Source organism: Peromyscus eremicus, chromosome 7 (assembly GCF_949786415.1).
Source record: "Peromyscus eremicus chromosome 7, PerEre_H2_v1, whole genome shotgun sequence".
NCBI classification, from domain to species: Eukaryota; Metazoa; Chordata; class Mammalia; order Rodentia; family Cricetidae; genus Peromyscus; species Peromyscus eremicus.
The window spans coordinates 101,324,754-101,342,149 of record NC_081422.1 but is presented as its reverse complement, the minus strand read 5'-3'; the positions used below and the strand labels follow the sequence as shown (position 1 = coordinate 101,342,149).

At 36.5% G+C, this 17,396-nt stretch overlaps 1 protein-coding gene across 1 annotated transcript in view; it reads left to right on the top strand.

Moving 5' to 3' along the window:
* Dock3 (dedicator of cytokinesis 3) overlaps positions 1 to 17,396 on the top strand; it is a 350,576-nt gene that overhangs the window by 150,702 nt on the left and 182,478 nt on the right. Inside the window, exon 7 of the mRNA XM_059268544.1 lies at positions 8,842 to 8,926. Coding sequence (XP_059124527.1) covers positions 8,842 to 8,926 — 85 coding nt within the window. The remainder of the gene's footprint in view (positions 1 to 8,841; positions 8,927 to 17,396) is intronic.

The window sequence follows — 17,396 nt, the reverse complement described above, 5'->3', positions numbered from 1 at the left end:
CTAGTTTTCTTTTTTTTTTTCCCAATAGAAAATAAAGTTGAAACTTAAACAAAAAATTTGTTGGTCTGTCTCTAGTTTGTCCTTGTTTTATTTATTCTTCTTTCATACAATACATCCTGACCACAGCCTCTACTCCCTCCACTCCTCCCAGCACCTCCTCCTTCCCCAGAACCACTGCTCCTCCATTCCCTTCAGAAAAGAGCAGACCTCACAGGGATATCAACTGAATACAGCATAACAAAATGCAATGAGACTAGATACAAACTCTCATATCAGGGCTGGACAAGGCAACCCAGTAGGAGGAAAAGAGTCCCAAGAGCAGGCAAAATAGTAAGAGATACCACTGCTCCCACTGTTACATTGCAGAATATTTGTTTAACTATGTAAAGATGTGTTGAATTTGTTTATGTTGTGGAATATTTGTTTATGTAAAGATGGGTTGCATTTGTTTAATTATGTAAAGATGTGTGGCTGTTTTACCTTGCCTGCCTAAGGCACCTGATTGGTCTAATAAAAAGCTGAATGGCCAATAGCAAGGGCAGAGGTATAGGCAGAACTTCCAGGCAGGAAGAGTAAGTAGGAGGAGGAATTTATGCTCAGGGAAGAAAGAAAAAGGGATTTCAGGGAGGTGTCAGGGGCCAGACAGACAGACATGGAGGAAGCAGGAAATAGGACATACAGAATGAGAGAAAGGTAAAAAGCTCTGAGGCAAATTGTAGATGAATAGAAACAGGTTAAATTAAATTAAAAGAGCTAGTGGGACAGGCATAAGATACGACTGAGCATTCATAATTAATAAGAAGTCTCCATGTCTTTATTTGGTAGCTAGCTGGTGGAACAAAGAAAATGCCTTTGACACTGTTAGTAGTTCACAAAATCCCCAAGCTAAACAATTACAACATATATGCAGAGGATCTAGCACAGACACATGTAGGCTCCATGATTGCCGCTTCAGTGTCTATAAGCCCCTATGAGCCCTGCTTACTTGATTCTGTGGGCTATTTTCTTCTGGTGTCCTTGATCCCTCTGGCTGCTACAGTCCTTCCTCTTCCTCTTCTGCTGGGTTCTCTGAGCTCTGCTTAATGTTTGGCTGTGGATCTTTGCATCTGCTTCCCATCAGTTGCTGGATAAAGCCTCTCTGATGATGATTGGGCTAGGCATTGATCTATGAGTATAGCAGAATATCATTAGTAATCATTTAATTGACTTTTTGATCTCTATTTAAACAAACAAGCACATAGACAAATCCAAAAATGTTTGCTCAGAAATGATATAACTTCTAGTTCTTGCTTGAGCTTTAATTTTTCCTTAGTATTTTCAAAAGAAGAGATGATTTACTGTTAAGATGCTTCCTGCCTTTAAATTATGTAAAAGAGACTATTTCACACCAAAGTTGAGTCGGAAAACCATATCCATCTTTCTTGTGTATACCAGAATATTTCTACACTTTGTATTCTACTATTCTTATATAAGTGCCATAAAACATTGGCACATAGCATATATTGGCATGTAGTAGATGCACTGTCAGTATTTTATGAACACATTTTAATGTTTTATTTCATGTAATTAAGTACTAGTCATATGCTAAACTTTTTTTTGTTGTTGTTGTTTTTTCGAGACAAGGTTTCTCTGTGTAGTTTTTGTGCCTTTCCTGGAACTCACTCTGTAGACCAGGCTGGCCTCAAACTCACAGAGATCCACCTGCCTCTGCCTCCCGAGTGCTGGGATTAAAGGCGTGCGCCACCACTGCCCGACCATATGCTAAACTTTTATGCCTTTCCTATAAGCTGTGACATATTATAGTTTGCTTTTTTCTTACCTAGTGAGGGAACTATGACCAAGAAGCACTCTCCTTGGTGTTCTGTCATGTAGTGGGTGCTGGAACTGGCATTTGTACCTAGGGTGAATCCTAAAACTCAATACTTTCAGAGGACTGTACCTATTTGTGTGCATCTTAAAACTCAGTTACATGTCACCAGTGTTTGTAGTTTAGATGTTATTTGGTTTTTAGTTTACTTTTCTCCTAGTATTGCTTCTCCTCCTTTCCTTCCTGTTGTTCTCCCATCTCTCATTCCATGTTCTTTTCTTAAATTTTAAAGTAAACACAGAACTTATTTTTTTTAAAGACAGGATCTCACTATGTAGGCCTAGAGCTCACTATGCAGGCCTTGAGATCACCTGCTTCTGGCTCCCAAGTGCTGTGATTAAAGGCGTGTGCCACCATGACCAACAATATTGTGTTCTTATATTTTTAGGAACTGTGATACAGGAAGGGTGTAATACAAAGTTCTTTTCAAGTGAACTGTTCATTCTCTCTTCTAAAGTATCCTATATAAAGAATAAGTCCAATAATTCTATTCAGCGCAAAGAGTTAAAAAATTATGTACCTAGTAATTAATTTTCAATTTATTAATTTTTCAATACCTTTCATAAAGGCTTTTCTGCAAGTCTCTAATTTCATCACTATAGAAAAATATAAAATAGGTAAATTAAAATTATAGCAATCTAGAATTGACACAGATAAACTGATTTTTCTCTTAGAAAAATACTCAAAGGGACAAAAACTTTCATTTTAAAAAGTTGATATTGCTTCTTTTATTTTTTGAGATTATAATATATCATATCATTTCTTGCTTTTCTGTTCTTACCCCAAACTCTCCCATGTATCTCTGCTTGCCCTCTTTCAAGTTCATAGCCTTTTTTCATTAATTGTCATTGCATGCATATATATATATGCATGCATATAATATATATATTAACATACATATATATTCCTAAATACAACTTGATCAGTTTGTATGATGTTTATGTTTTCAGGGCTAGCCACTTGGTATTGCCTAACCCATTGGTGTGCTCTTCCCTGGAGAAGACTATTCCTCCCACTCTCAGTATTTTTTAGTTGCATATATTCCTTTGTATAGAGCTAAGTCTTGTGGTCTTTCTCCTATCTTATTTAGCATTTCTATTGTTGTTGCCTTGTTCAGTTCATGGTTTGGCAGTTATGTTGGTGATACTTTATGGGTGTAACTTCTGACATTACTAGAAGACACAATCTCACAGCAAACGTCCTGTTCCTCTGGCTCTTAGAATCCTTCTCCCTCTTCTGTGGTGTTCCCTGAGCCTTAAGTGTGGGAGGGTTTTTTTTTGTTTGTTTGTTTTGTTTTTTGTTTTTTGTTTTTGTTTTTAGATGTATCCATTGGGACTGGGCTCCAGAACTCTGCATTGTGATTGGTTGTGATTTTCTGTAATGGTCTCTGTCCCTTGAAAAGAGAAGTTTGCTTGCTCTCATGATGCCAGAAGGTGTCATGAAAGCTTCCAAAGGAGGGAAGCACCCAGCCATCCTACTCAGCTGTGACGCCTGTGAACAACAGAATAGCATGGTAACTCTCAAGTGTGCTGTAGTTACATATACTCGTTTAAAATTATAGAATTTGATGTGTTGCATTTTTTGGGGGGGGAGTTCAGATCTGTATAATATGCAAGTATTTTATAAACTTTTGTTGAGTTAAAATTATGTTTCTGTCGGGTGATGGCACGCCTTTAATCCCAGCACTCAGGAGGCAGAGGCAGGTGGATTTCTGTGAGTTTGAGGCCAGCCTGGTCTACAGAGTGAATTCCAGAACAGCCAAGGCTGTTACACAGTGAAACCCTATCTTAAAAAAACAAACAAAAACGTTTCTGTACTTTATATTGTAAAATGAAATTGGTATTTTTATTGCAAACTCAAAAAATTTTAAATGAATCATTTATAAATTTATAATTCTAATTATTTTATTTTTGTTTTGTTTCAGATCTAGTCTCACTATAGCCTAGCTTTGAATTTGTAATTATTCCACCTCAGTATCCTAAGAGTTACGGTCGTATGTACCTGCATCTGCTTAGCCTTTTGTTCTTTCTTAACCTCACTTTCTCTTTATAACTCTTCTCCTCCTCCTCTTTTCTACCTCCACTATCAGATTTTTACCTGTAACAGCTCCTTCATGTTTCTCTGTTTCTCTCCCCCATTTAGTTTATGTCCTTTATCTAGATAATTGTGGTTTGAGTAAGTATCACAAGCAGGAGTTTGGTTTGTAATATATAAAATGTGTCACTCAGTCAATTTCCTCTCAGTAGATTTTAAACTAGGATTCCTGATTAAAGATATGGTCATTTTTTCTTTGTAGAACATAAAGAACCAGCAGAAATACCAATGACTTCTCAGGTTCTTCTTGTGGTTGAGGTAGTGTCTTCAGCAGCCATTCTTATTCTGTTTAAGAATTTTGACTGTGTGTAGTCAGAAAAAAATCCTTCAAGTTTTATTTTCAGACCAATCAGTTTGTCTCTTTCTCCTTCTCTCCCTTTTCCTTCTCCACCTTTCTTTCATTTTCTCCCAGATCCTCTCCACCCTCTTACTCCTCTCTCTCTACCCTTTCCTCTCTTCCTATCATCATATTTTGTAGTAAGTACAATCCCTCCCTTGGTAGTTAGTATATAAATGTATTTTTGTATTAAAATAAACTCTTACCATACCTGGTGGTTATTCATTAATGAATTAGTATTTCTTCCTTTCTAGATTGAAGTATTGAGAATTAACCCCCAAACTATTATAACTAATCTATTATAAATACAGTCACTTGTAGCCGTTAGTACTTAGACAGTTATTAACAGAAAGATAGTGGTTATAATTGAAATACTATCAGTTCAGAGAAAGATAGACCAAATAAAAACTCATTTCTCCTTAGGAGGCCACCTTTAATCTCTCTAAACCTTCATTTTCCTTCCTTAAAAAAAATGTATCTAGCTCGATGTTATAGTACAGGCCTATACTCTAACTACTTGGGAGATTGAAGCATGAGGATCAAATATTAAGGCCACCTACACTATAGGGATAGGTCAAGGTCAGCTCAAATAACTACTCAAAAAGTAAGAAGAAGGGACTCAGATGGTAGCTCAGTGGTGGAATACTTACCTAGCATATGCAAAGCCCTTAGTTCAATTCTTAGAATGACAGAACGGCAGGGAGAGGGGGTGGGGAACAACAAAGGGGGGAGGGTTGGAAAGGGTTGATGATGTTATACATAGGAATAATTATAATCACAGTAGCTGTCCACAATGCCAGGCACTGGCAAATGTTTACATGCATCAATCCTTAAAATAGCTAATGAGACTATATCAGTCAATGTGGATTGGTGGAAAAAATTAAAATAAAAAGCATACGATCAGACATTGGAGCCCTTTTTATTATTCTGCTGTACTGCTGTTGACTCCCTTTGAATAAAGATAGAAAGAAATCATGTTGACTGTTTCTTGCATTTCAGTTCACAGTCTTTGAAGTAATTTATAGGAAAAAGTGGCCGGGCGGTGGTGGCGCACGCCTTTAATCCCAGCACTCGGGAGGCAGAGACAGGCGGATCTCTGTGAGTTCGAGGCCAGCCTGGGCTACCAAGTGAGTTCCAGGAAAGGCGCAAAGCTACACAGAGAAACCCTGTCTCGAAAAACCAAAAAAAGGAAAAAGTGGCCAGGAACCTCTTTTTCAGGATATTAGATTTGTAGGGAACATGTATAGATTACATCTCCTTATGTAGTTACTCTGCTTTCTTCAAATGAGACTAGTTACTAGTTTAACTTTTGCAAATTTTTCTTCCTTAACTGAAAATGATCATATTAGGGCTGGAAAGATGGATCACCAGTCAAGAGCGCATCTTGATTTTGCAGAAGACCTGCGTTTGGTTCCCAGCACTATGTCAAAATAGCTCACAACTCCCTGTAACTCCAGCTCCAGCAGAGCTGGTGCCTTCTTTTTGCCTCTTCAGGCAACTCCCCTAACATGCACATATCTCCCGCTTAGACAACACATGAATACACATGATTAAAAATGAAATAAATCTTTTATTTTAAAAAATGGTCATAATACATATAATTCAGTTTTCAGTTGTTACTAGATCATTCCTTAATTATTCTCTTATTTCCCAAGATAATGAAATCAATGTACTGAAAGGGCACTTCATTCTGGCTACTTCTAGGAACAGGAAAGCACTGTTCTCAAAGGAGAAAGTATGATAAATAACATTTGCTTGACTCAAAACTGGTATGTTCCCTATATCTAATACTGTTAGTATGATGTGATTAAAAAAAACTTCAGAAAATTTATGTATAGATTGGGTGGGATGGTGCATGGTTGTGTGGCTGAGTGGACAAGCAAGCGAAGGCCCCAGGCCCATCATTACATGTGTTCCACAGTGGCCAGAACACATTTACATTCAATTCCTGCCCCACTTATTTAGATACCAATGAGAGTTTTCTTTAGTTCTTGTACGTAAAGCATTGGATTATTTTGCTTAGTTTCTTTTTTTGTTACTTAATTATTATACTTAGGCTACTCCTTATGCATTTGGCCCTCTATATTTCAAGTTCCATTTCCACATACATAGATTAAATTGACCATAAAATGGAAAATGTTTTTCTTAAATTACATGTTTTTCTTATTATTTCCTAAACAATGCAATTCAGCAACTATTTATATAGCATCTACATTGTACGTATTACAAATAATGTAGAGATGACAAAGTATACAGAAAAATTGTGTATTATATGCAATTGTATTGAATATGTATATGCATTAAGTGCAAATTGTAGCTGTTTTATGTAATAGTCTTGAACATCCTTGGATTTGGGTGTTCTTGAGTGCTTTTCATACTAATCCCTCTTGGATCTCAAGAGACAGCTGTACATCTCTGAACTTGAAGCAGTTGAAGAATATATATGAAATATTTTGTTCTCTCCTACCCATGCTTCTCCTTCGTTTGTTCTTCTCTCTCATGGACACAGATCTTATTATGTAACCTAGGCTGGCCTACAACTCATTATCTTCTTGCCTCAGTGAGTACTGGGATTTAGAGACACTTACCAATCTGCTTTTGTATATGTCTTTTTTTTTTTAGTAGAAAAATTTAAATGACATGGCTTATAAAGACTTTGGAAAATATTTTTAAAGATAATTTTATAGCTTTAGTTTTTTAACATAAGTACTGGCATACACTTTTCATTCTTAATTATAGTAATTATTTTACTGTTAATCCTTGCTTTTAATATACTGTTAATATGCTTGCTTCTATCTTCCTCATAGTTTTGATTTTCCATTTTTATTTTATCATCACCTTATAATTTGATACTTTCATATTGGATATTTTGCTATGAACAAGATTGCCTTAGTTTGTTTTTTGATGTCATGATAAACACCACAAGATCAAAAGCAGCTTGGGGAGGAAAGTGTTTATTTCCTCTTACAGCTTATAGTTCATCCTGAAGGGGAGTGAAGATAGGAACTCCAGGTGAGAAGTAAAGCAGAGATCATGGAAAAACACAGCTTACTGGCTTCCTCTTCATGGCCTGCCCAGCCTGCCCTCCTATAAAACCTAGGACCACCTGCCCAGGGATGATACTGCCCACAGTGGGTATACTCCCACATCAATTTTAATTGAGAAAATATCCAACAGACTAGCTCACAGGCCAATTTGATGGAGGCATTTTCTCAATCGAGGTTCTCTCTTCCCAAGTGACTCCAGCTTGTGTCAAGTTGACAAAAACAAACAAACAAACAAACAAGCTAGTACAAGGAAATTATAAGTTATAAGTAAAATAAACCTACATTTTAAATGCACAACTGACTTTATCTTAAATGAGTAGGGGTCTGTGTACTGAAAGAGCTTACAGAATTAATTTTGCTAGCATATTATGAGAAGGTTTATAGCTTAGTTAAAGTAGGGTAATTGTTGTTTCTTTTAAAAATTTCCATGGAATACTTTTGCCAGCCATAGTAATTCATAACCTTATTTGAAGTCAGGTGATCATAGAACCATCTCTGAAACCCTGATAAGTAAGCTCTCCTCTTTAGAAAAGAAATTCATATATGATCTCCCCCAATCTAGTGTCATAGGTTCACAACCCTCTAACTTAACTGATCTTCATGTTTAGAGCTAGTATCTTAGACTGTGAGACAAGGACTAAAAGTTATTGACTATAAATTATGTTAGATATGTGAATCCAAAAATACTGTTTCTAGTGAGTTCTTTCCACTGCTTAATGCTACCACATAATCAAATGAATATTATCATCACTTCTTTTTTTTCCTGTCCAAAATTATACTGTATCTTGTAAATTCTGTTGCTTGAGTAGTAGTATTCCTTTAACTTCTGTCTAATGTTAAAAATATTACAGCTTATATATGTTCAGGACTTACCAATGTTAGTATTAAATTGGAAACAGTATACAGCTAAACTAAAACAAATTTCTAGGACATGATTTTTGTTTTGTTTTGTTGAGATAGAGTCTCACTGTATAGTCCTGACTGACCTGGAACTTGTTTTGGAGCCTATATTGGCTTTGAACTCACAGAAGTCTGCCTGCTTCTGCCTTTGAGTGCTGGAATTAAAGGTGTGCACTATCATGTATGGTGCTAGGACATTAATTTTGTGTGTTAATTTTTTTCCTTGGGATGAAAATGATTCATAATTTAACCTTGAACATACTAGTATGGTGGGAGAAACAGAGAAATAAAAAATGGCTTATTATTTGTCTAATAAAAAGTATTCTTAAAGTACTGTTATAAACATACTAAATGAAAACTTTTGTAATTATGAGATGGAACAGCTTAGTAACTAGAATTGTGTCTTAAAATCCCTAGCTTCATTTATTTGCCCCAAAGTGAACACAATTTGATGTTGCTAGATAAAGGCATATCACTTCTAGGGCAGTGCTTGAAACTCTGTCTACAAAATCGAGACACGTAGAGGTTTCTAGTTCCATAGAAAGAGGTGAGTAATCTGAGCACTTACAACTGACTGTGGTCTTTCTCTTTATTAGGCATTTGGGCCTGGACTTGGTGCCTCGGAAGGACTTTGAAGTAGTGGATTCAGACCAGATTAGTGTCTCAGATCTCTATAAAATGGTAAGAAATCTTAACAAGGAATGGATTGTTCCTTTACAGCTCATTTTTCTCCTTTGTTTTCCCCTGATAATGTTGTAAATTGTATGTTTTTTTAAAGCAACATTTTAAAAACTGCCCTTTTGCTTCTGTCTCCGTATTTAAGAAACAACTAATTTTACTCTGACGTCACACTTTCCAAGTGTAAATACAAAGCAGAGATGTTGAACTCACTATACTTTCTAGGGATTACTTCTCTGTTAATTTTGCTCTGTTGGTTTCTCTACCACTTGTGGTAGTTAATAACATTATATACTCCTGTCTTTCCTTTTATTTTTTATTTTTTTTAAATTTTTATTTTGCAATACAATTCAGTTCTACATATCAGCCACGGATTCCCTTGTTCTCCCCCCTCCCGCCCCCCTCACCTTCCCCCCAGCCCGCCCCCCATTCCAATCTCCTCCAGGGCAAAGCCTTCCCCACAGACTGAGATCAACCTGGTGGACTCAGTCCAGGTAGGTCCAGTCCCCTCCTCCCAGGCCGAGCCAAGGGACCCTGCATAGGCCCCAGGTTTCAAACAGCCGACTCATGCAATGAGCACAGAGACAAATAGCCAAACAAACGGAAACACATGAAATATGAACCAATGGCTGAGGGGTCACCAACTGGATCAGGCCCTCTGAGTGGGTGAGACAGTTGATTGGCCTGATCTGTTTGGGAGGCATCCAGGCAGTGGCACCGGGTCCTGTGGTCATTGCATGAGTCTTTCCTTTTATAATGAAAAGATGACTAACGTAGCAAAGAACCAGTTGTTAGTTAGAACAATGATTTAAAAAAAAGTTATTGAACCTGAAAATAATATGCTAATCGTTCTAGAGACATGATGTTGTTAAGAAGCATATTCAGGGTCCTGCTGTCAATCACCATCCTCATAGTTTGTATATGTGGTCTATAAACAGTTAGAAAATGGAGGGAACTCAAGTACTCTTAACATACAGGGGTTTCCATTCTTGGGATGAATATTGTGGATAACAAAGCCTATAAATATCTGACAGATCCTTAGATGTATATTGTTTATTATAAAAATATACTGAACAAATAAAATTGGCCTCCACTTAATGTAATTTTTTCTAGTTATGATATTGAATTATAAACTCAGACTAAAGGATACTCAATAAAAATGATGAGCCTTAAACCCCTGTCATATTATTTAGTAGTTGTGTGACATAGTTATTTAACCACTTCTAACAATAGACCATGTATTACTGTATAATACCTAAGTCATATAATAATTATAGAAATATGACATTGTGTATAACTAAGTGTATATAAAATTTTGGGCATAAAATAAAAGATCAATAGATCTAAGTAACCATTTTAATGAAAAAAAATCTATAGGGTTGACTGATAACCACAATTATATTTTACACGCTGAATAATAAGTAAAAAAAGAAACCTACAACATTATGATGTAAAATATAGTAGAAACTTGTGGTGGCGCACACCTTTAATCCCAGCACTCGGGAGGCGGATCTCTGTGAGTTCGAGGCCAGCCTGGACTACCAAGTGAGTTCCAGGAAAGGCACAAAGCTACACAGAGAAACCCTGTCTCGAAAAACCAAAAAAAAACAAAAACAAAAACAAAATATAGTAGAAACTTAAGGTGAGAAGTTCAGACTAAGGAACTTCACTTTTAAAGAGTTTGTAGTGATTCAGAATATATGATGAAAACCTGCAAGTTTTAGAAACTTAAGAAAATGAAATACTTTTATTTAGAATAGTACTGATTAGTGCTATCATGAACCTATGTTAGAAGCTCTTAGTGGATACATCACAAATAATTACCCTTGCATGTACTGCACAACATAAATAAGGTGTATGCTGATGTTATTAGAATTAATGATTGGTGTTCTGGAGACCAGAAAAGGTAAGGAAGGAACTTCCAAGAATGGCACACAACATAAGGAAATGGCAGTTCCAGGAAATGTGAGGTAATTTTGGCTAAGAGAGAGTCAGGAGCCAAATTGTGAAGAGCTTTGTAGGCCCCAAATTAAATTCTCTCCAGAAGTCTGATAGAACATGATAGTGACATGGTAAGTTTTTCAGATCATAAAATGAAACCACAGTGAAGTCATTTAAGTAAGAGACATTAATTTCAGTAGTTTAGACTGGAGCCAGGACAGTAGAAGTGGTAAGAAGGTGTTCAATATTGAATATACTTTGGCATTAGAGCCAGTTGTTGATAGATTGAATTGGTATGCACATGTACAGGAAAGAGATAGATCAAAGAACAGTGACTCCTGTGTTTGATCTGCCCAGATGATAAAAGGACAATGGGGAACTATACAGAAGAATCAGCTTTTGGGGTAAGCAATGGGGAACCAAGAATACTGTATATTTTGTTTTCAAGTATATTGTATCTTCTAAACTTCAAAAAATTGTATTTAAAGTCTGTGGTTCAGGAGTAAAGTTTAGCTATAGTAATTTTAGCATCATCAGGAAAACTATCTATATTTGAAGCTCAGCAAGAGGATTGCTTTCTTTTCTCAGCAAGAGGATTTCTACAGTGAAACCCAATGATAACAGATCCCACATAGTACTTTTGGATAGCCATACATGAATGAACAAAAATCCCTACATAAAAATTAGAGAACAGCACAAGTAATGTATGGAAGATCTAAGTAGGAGAAAACGGTGATTGTTGCCTGCAAAGAAAAAGGAGAAAACAAATACAGAAAGAGTACAATAATCCACACAGCTTTTAAAAATTGAAACCAGCTGCATGGTGGTAACACATGCCTTTAATCCAAACACTTGCCAGGCAGAGGCAGATGGATCTCTGAATTTGAGGCTAGCCTGATAGACAGAATGAGTTCCAGGACATCCAGGCCTACACAGCGAAACTCTGTATTAAAAAACTAAAAAAAAAAAAAAAAAAAAAAAAACTAAAAAAAAAAAAACAAAAAAAACTAAAAAAAAAAAAACGAAAAAGAAAGAAAGAAAGAAAAATCTTCCTGACTTATCCCCAAGTGGGACACCAATATAACACAACTCCTGTGCCCAAGGCTCAGAGAGTAATTGTGAAAGAGGGTGTGAAGAAAAGAGTCAGAGAACAGGGAGAACTACTTTGATAACATGAGGAGGATGTTGCTCCACGAACTCTCAACAGCTGTGATTACTTGTACAAGACCCACACGAGACCATACAAGTCAGCATACCAGAATGGTTGAGCAAAGAGCTCATGAACTTCTACCCCTAGTTTAGAAGCTACAGGCAATTGGGGAAATGAGAGTCAGGTCCCCTAACAATCTAGATTGCCCATGCCCAAGTGGTCAGTTCTGTTCCCATGTACATATAGGCAACAATAACTAGACTCAATAGGATATGAATATGTGTGCACACACAACAATAGTAATTATAGTAGAAGAGGACATGAATTTGCAAACATCATAATAAGATGGAAAAGGATAAGGTAGATGGCTCAGTGGTTGAGAGCACTTACTTCTCTTCCAGAGGACTCAGTTTTTATTCTGGCACCTTCCAGAGTAACTCCAGTTCCCAGAGATTTGATGCCTCTGGTCTCCACAGGCACCTGCACTCACATGCACATTCCTTCATGCAGACACATATGCCTACACATGTTGTAAAATAATGAAAAAGAAATCTTAAGAGAATAAAAGTAGGAGAGAGAAGCTACAAAGATGAGAGATTTAATCTCAGTATAATGGGATTAATGGACTTTCAAAAGGAAAAACAGACACAAAGGCGTGGAGAGGGGGAGGGGAGAGACTCTTTTCAAGATAGTACTGAAGAATAAATTATTCCTTCAAAATGAAGTAGAAAAGGGGTGGAGGATGGGAGGATGGGAGGAGACCAAAGGTACTATGTGCCATCCAAATGGAACCTGCCCCAAATGAAATGGGCAAAGAATTATGATGCAGTCAGGGTAAGGAAGTCCCAAGGTATCATTTGTACAAGTATTTAAGAGAAAAACTGTTGAGAACTGGTCTACATTAGATGAGAAGAAAGTAACCAGGAAGATTATCTGTAGAAGAAAAACTAAATTATCTGACAACCTTAATTTTTCTAGAGCATGTAATTGAAAAATATTTTATAGAGCTATTGGAGGACATAGGAAAAGACCCTTTACAATTGGTATTTCCTATCTGTAGGTTCCATATCTGAGGATTTTTTACCAACTTCTAATATAAAATAATCAGGAAAAAAGTTATGTCTGTTTTAAACATGTATTATTCTAAACCACATATCTTACTTAAGATTTCTGCTGCTGTGATAAAACACCATGACCAAAAGCAGTTTGGGGACAAAAGGGTTTATTTCGATTCCCCTTCTACATCACAGTCCCTCATCAAAGGAAGTCAAGGCAAGAACTCAAGGCAGGAACTGAAGCAAAGGCCATAGAGGAATGCTCTTACTGGCCTGTTCCCTAAGGCTAGCTCAACCTGCCTTCTCAGACACCCCAGGACCATCTGTCCAGGGGTGGCACCACCCACAATGGGATGGGCCTTCTCACATCAATCACTAATTAAGAGAATGTCTCACAGGCTTGCTACAGGCCAGTCTTATGGAGGCATTTTCTTAATTGTGGTTCCCTCTTTTCAGATAGCTCGTTTGTGTCACGTTAAAAAAAAAAACCAGCCGGGCGGTGGTGGCGCACGCCTTTAATCCCAGCACTCGGGAGGCAGAGCCAGGTGGATTTCTGTGAGTTCGAGGCCAGCCTGGGCTACCAAGTGAGTTCCAGGAAAGGCGCAAAGCTACACAGAGAAACCCTGTCTCGAAAAACAAACAAAAAAAACCCCCCCAAAAACAAGAAGCTATTCCTAAGCAGGATGGTATAGCCACTCATTATATAACATTTACATTGTAGTTGATATTTTAAGTAGTTGAGAGATGAGTTAAAGAGCAGAATGTGTGTAGGCTGTATCCATCCTGGAGGTTTTGGTATCTATGAGGAGGCCTAGAACAAATTTCTGACTGATAACAAAGAATGACCATAATTTAAAGAAAAAGAATTATATCCATGATAAAAATATGAAACAAGAGGACTAAAATTGAAGTATATTGACTTACTTAACTGTGAACAATATTTAGATTATAGTGTTATGAATAGTTTTAACCAAAAGTTTTGAAAGGAAGATAGATGAACAGAAGAAGATGTAAACAAGAGTTAACTGCTGTAATAAAAAGTGATTAGATCATTTTAAATTTGGAATAAAAGAGAACATTATAAATGTAACATTTAGAAGTATTTGATAAATTCTGGAGAAAAACACAGTAAGGAGTTAAAACTGTTTCTCTCTATGAAGCAGGACAGATGGTCAAAAGACTAGTAATTTTTATTGTAAGCCTTTAAAGATATTTAGCTCTTAAAATACATGCTGTTCTTTTATTGCTTTTTTGTCAAAATACTGATGTATCACAAAAGCTTAAATTCAAGACTTTTATTTTCTATTTTATTTTCTTTTGTGTTGTGCATTTATTTTTACAATGAAAGAATCAGGTATATAATAAGCTGGGCATAGAGGTGCATTCATTTAATCCTAGCACTCCAAAGCAGAGGCAGGCTGTTCTCTGTGAGTCTAGGCTAGCTTGGTCTTCATAGTGACTTCCAGGACAGCCAGAGGATACATAGTGAGACCCTGTCTTGAAAACACAAATAAACAAATAAACCAACAAAAAAGAATTAGCTATAATGAAGAAAAACTGATTGAGAGTTTACAAATTCACCACTTAGGGATATATATTAGCTCATATACAGACGTATAAATAATGTGGGCCTGGTGTGTGTAGAGGACATACTACTCCTCTTACTGACATCCCAAATTCTGTTCTCAGCACCCTTGTCAGGCAGCATACAAATGCTTGTAACTCCAGTTACAGAGGATCTGATAACTTCTTCTGGCCTACATGAGCACCTGGATTCATAAGCATGTAGACACACATAAGATATACACACATTCTCTCTGTCTCTCTGTCTCTTTCTCTTTTTCTCTCAAGAATTAAATCTTTTATGAGGTTAGAGAAATGACTCAGCAGTTAAGAGCGTTGGATCTTCTTCCTGGGTTTGATTCCCAGTACCCACATGGCAACTAACAACTATCTGTAATACTAGTCCCAAGGGATCGACATCATTTTCTGGTCACTACAGGTACCAGGCACACACATTGTACACACACAATACAGGCAAAGTACCTATACACATAAATAGCAAATAGTAAAATAAAAATTAAAAAAACAAATTTTTTATATAAAGGAAATGGATGATAATTCATACATTTTTGCTAAATCTTAAAAGTTATCAGTGAGGTTCAAAAAAGTCCTTTTATATTAAAATTTAGATAAAATTAGAGATTATAAATCTAAGCCTGAAACTTTCTAACTCTAGTACTCTTTGTCAAACATTTTCTTTAAAAAAACACCTTTATAATGCTGGGCAGTGGTGGCGCACGCCTTTAATCACAGCACTTGGGAGGCAGAGGCAGGCGGATCTTTGTGAGTTCGAGGCCAGCCTGGTCTACAGAGAGAGATCCAGGAAAGGCACAAAGCTACACAGAGAAACCCTGTCTCCAAAAACAAAAGCAAAAACAAAAACAAAACACCTTCATAAATAGAATTTATGTTGCATTTAGTGCATTGTCTTTTTCATTAGAAAAAAAAGCCCCAATTGCAAGTGTTAGGTATTAATTATTAATGAAATTTCTTTAAATGCACAGTTTAAATTTTTATTGTTTGAGGAAAGCTGTTATGTTTCTTCCTTTTTCATCTTCCTCAACAAGTTTAAACCCATTTGTCAACAACAGAAAGTCAGTTCTGCAGAAGATACTAAAGCATTTTTTAAAAGCAACACCAAAATGTTTGTATTAATGTTTATGAACTGGATACAGGTGGAAATTACAAAGAGAGTATCCAAATTGTGCCATGCTTTGGCATGTTGCTCAATGCATTGTAACCCCTACTTCATTCTTACCCTTTCATGCAGTGTTGTATTACTTTGAAATTCTGTTATCCTATTGTTTTTTAGTACTAATTAATATATTTCAAAATAATGCCTTTATTTTTAAAATGTAATTGATATTTTAATGTATAAATGTTCTCCCATTTCTGAAGCCAATCACTTGACTATATTATTTATCAAAATTAAAGTGTCATTGATAATCCTGATCAGATACCTTATATTTTCTTGTAAGACTCAAAATTCTTATATATAAATATATGTAATTTTTATTTTATGTGCATTGTCTGTTTTGCCTGCATGTATGTCTTTGTTGAGGGTGTCACATCACCCGAAACTGGAGTTACAGGTAGTTGTGAGCTGCCATGTGGATGCTGAGACTTAAACCTGAGTCCTCTGGAAGAGCAGCCAGTGCTCTTAGCTGCTTATTCATCTCTCCAGCCCTACGACTCACAATTTTTAACACAGTCCCCAGTGTATACATCAGGCAGTTAATTACATTATTCAGTTTAATACTGTGTCCAAAGATGCATAGGTTTGTTTTCATATGGGTAAATTTGATAGACTAAATGAACTAGAGATTGTAAGGGGCTGGAAACCTCTCAACTGGAGGAAAATTGTCAGGAGGAGTAATGTAGTCTGTGTATTTCTTAATTTCTAAGTTTTATTTATATTGATACACTATTAGAATAAAAAGATAAATAGAACAATACTTTGCTTCCTGGAAGCTCATAGTCTAAAGTTAGATAGTAAATGTGGAAACATTAATGAATTAAAGTCCTGATACTAGTGATGGTTGCTGTTAAGAGGCAGGATTTTTGAAACCTGTTTGTTTTGTAAAGTTTATTTTTTTATTTTATTTTTTAATTTATAATTTAATTTAATTTTACATATCAGCCACGGACTCCCCTGTCCTCCCTCCTCCCGCCCCTACCCCCACCCCCATCGCACCCCCCATTCCCATCTCCTCCAGGGCAAGGACTCCCCTGGGGATTCAGCTCAATCTGGTAGATTCGGTCCAGGCAGGTCCAGTCCCCTTCTCCCAGGCTGAGCCAAGTGTCCCTGCATAGGCCCCAGGTTCCAAACAGCCAGCTCATGCACTGAGGACAGGTCCTGGTCCCACTGCCTGGGTGCCTCCCAAACAGTCCAAGCTAATCAACTATCTCACTTATCCAGAGGGCCTGATCCAACTGGGGGCTCCTCAGCTAAAGTTTATTTTTTTCACTGTCTGAGGTCAAGCCAAGAGCTTTGTGCATGCTAGATAAGTGCTGTATCATTGAGCTATACCTCCAACCCTTAAAGTGTTTTAAAACCAGTTTTATATGTGAAGTTTTCTTTTGTGAATATACATTCTATGAATAATTTATCACCTATTAGACACTTGATTTTGTTACTTTAATATGTATCATGGGAAAATAAAGTTCCAGGAGTAGACATTAATAATCAGTAGTAATTAGCTAATGTTGCTAATAATGTACATAGATAATTATGTATGACATTTAAATTATTATTTAATTTTAC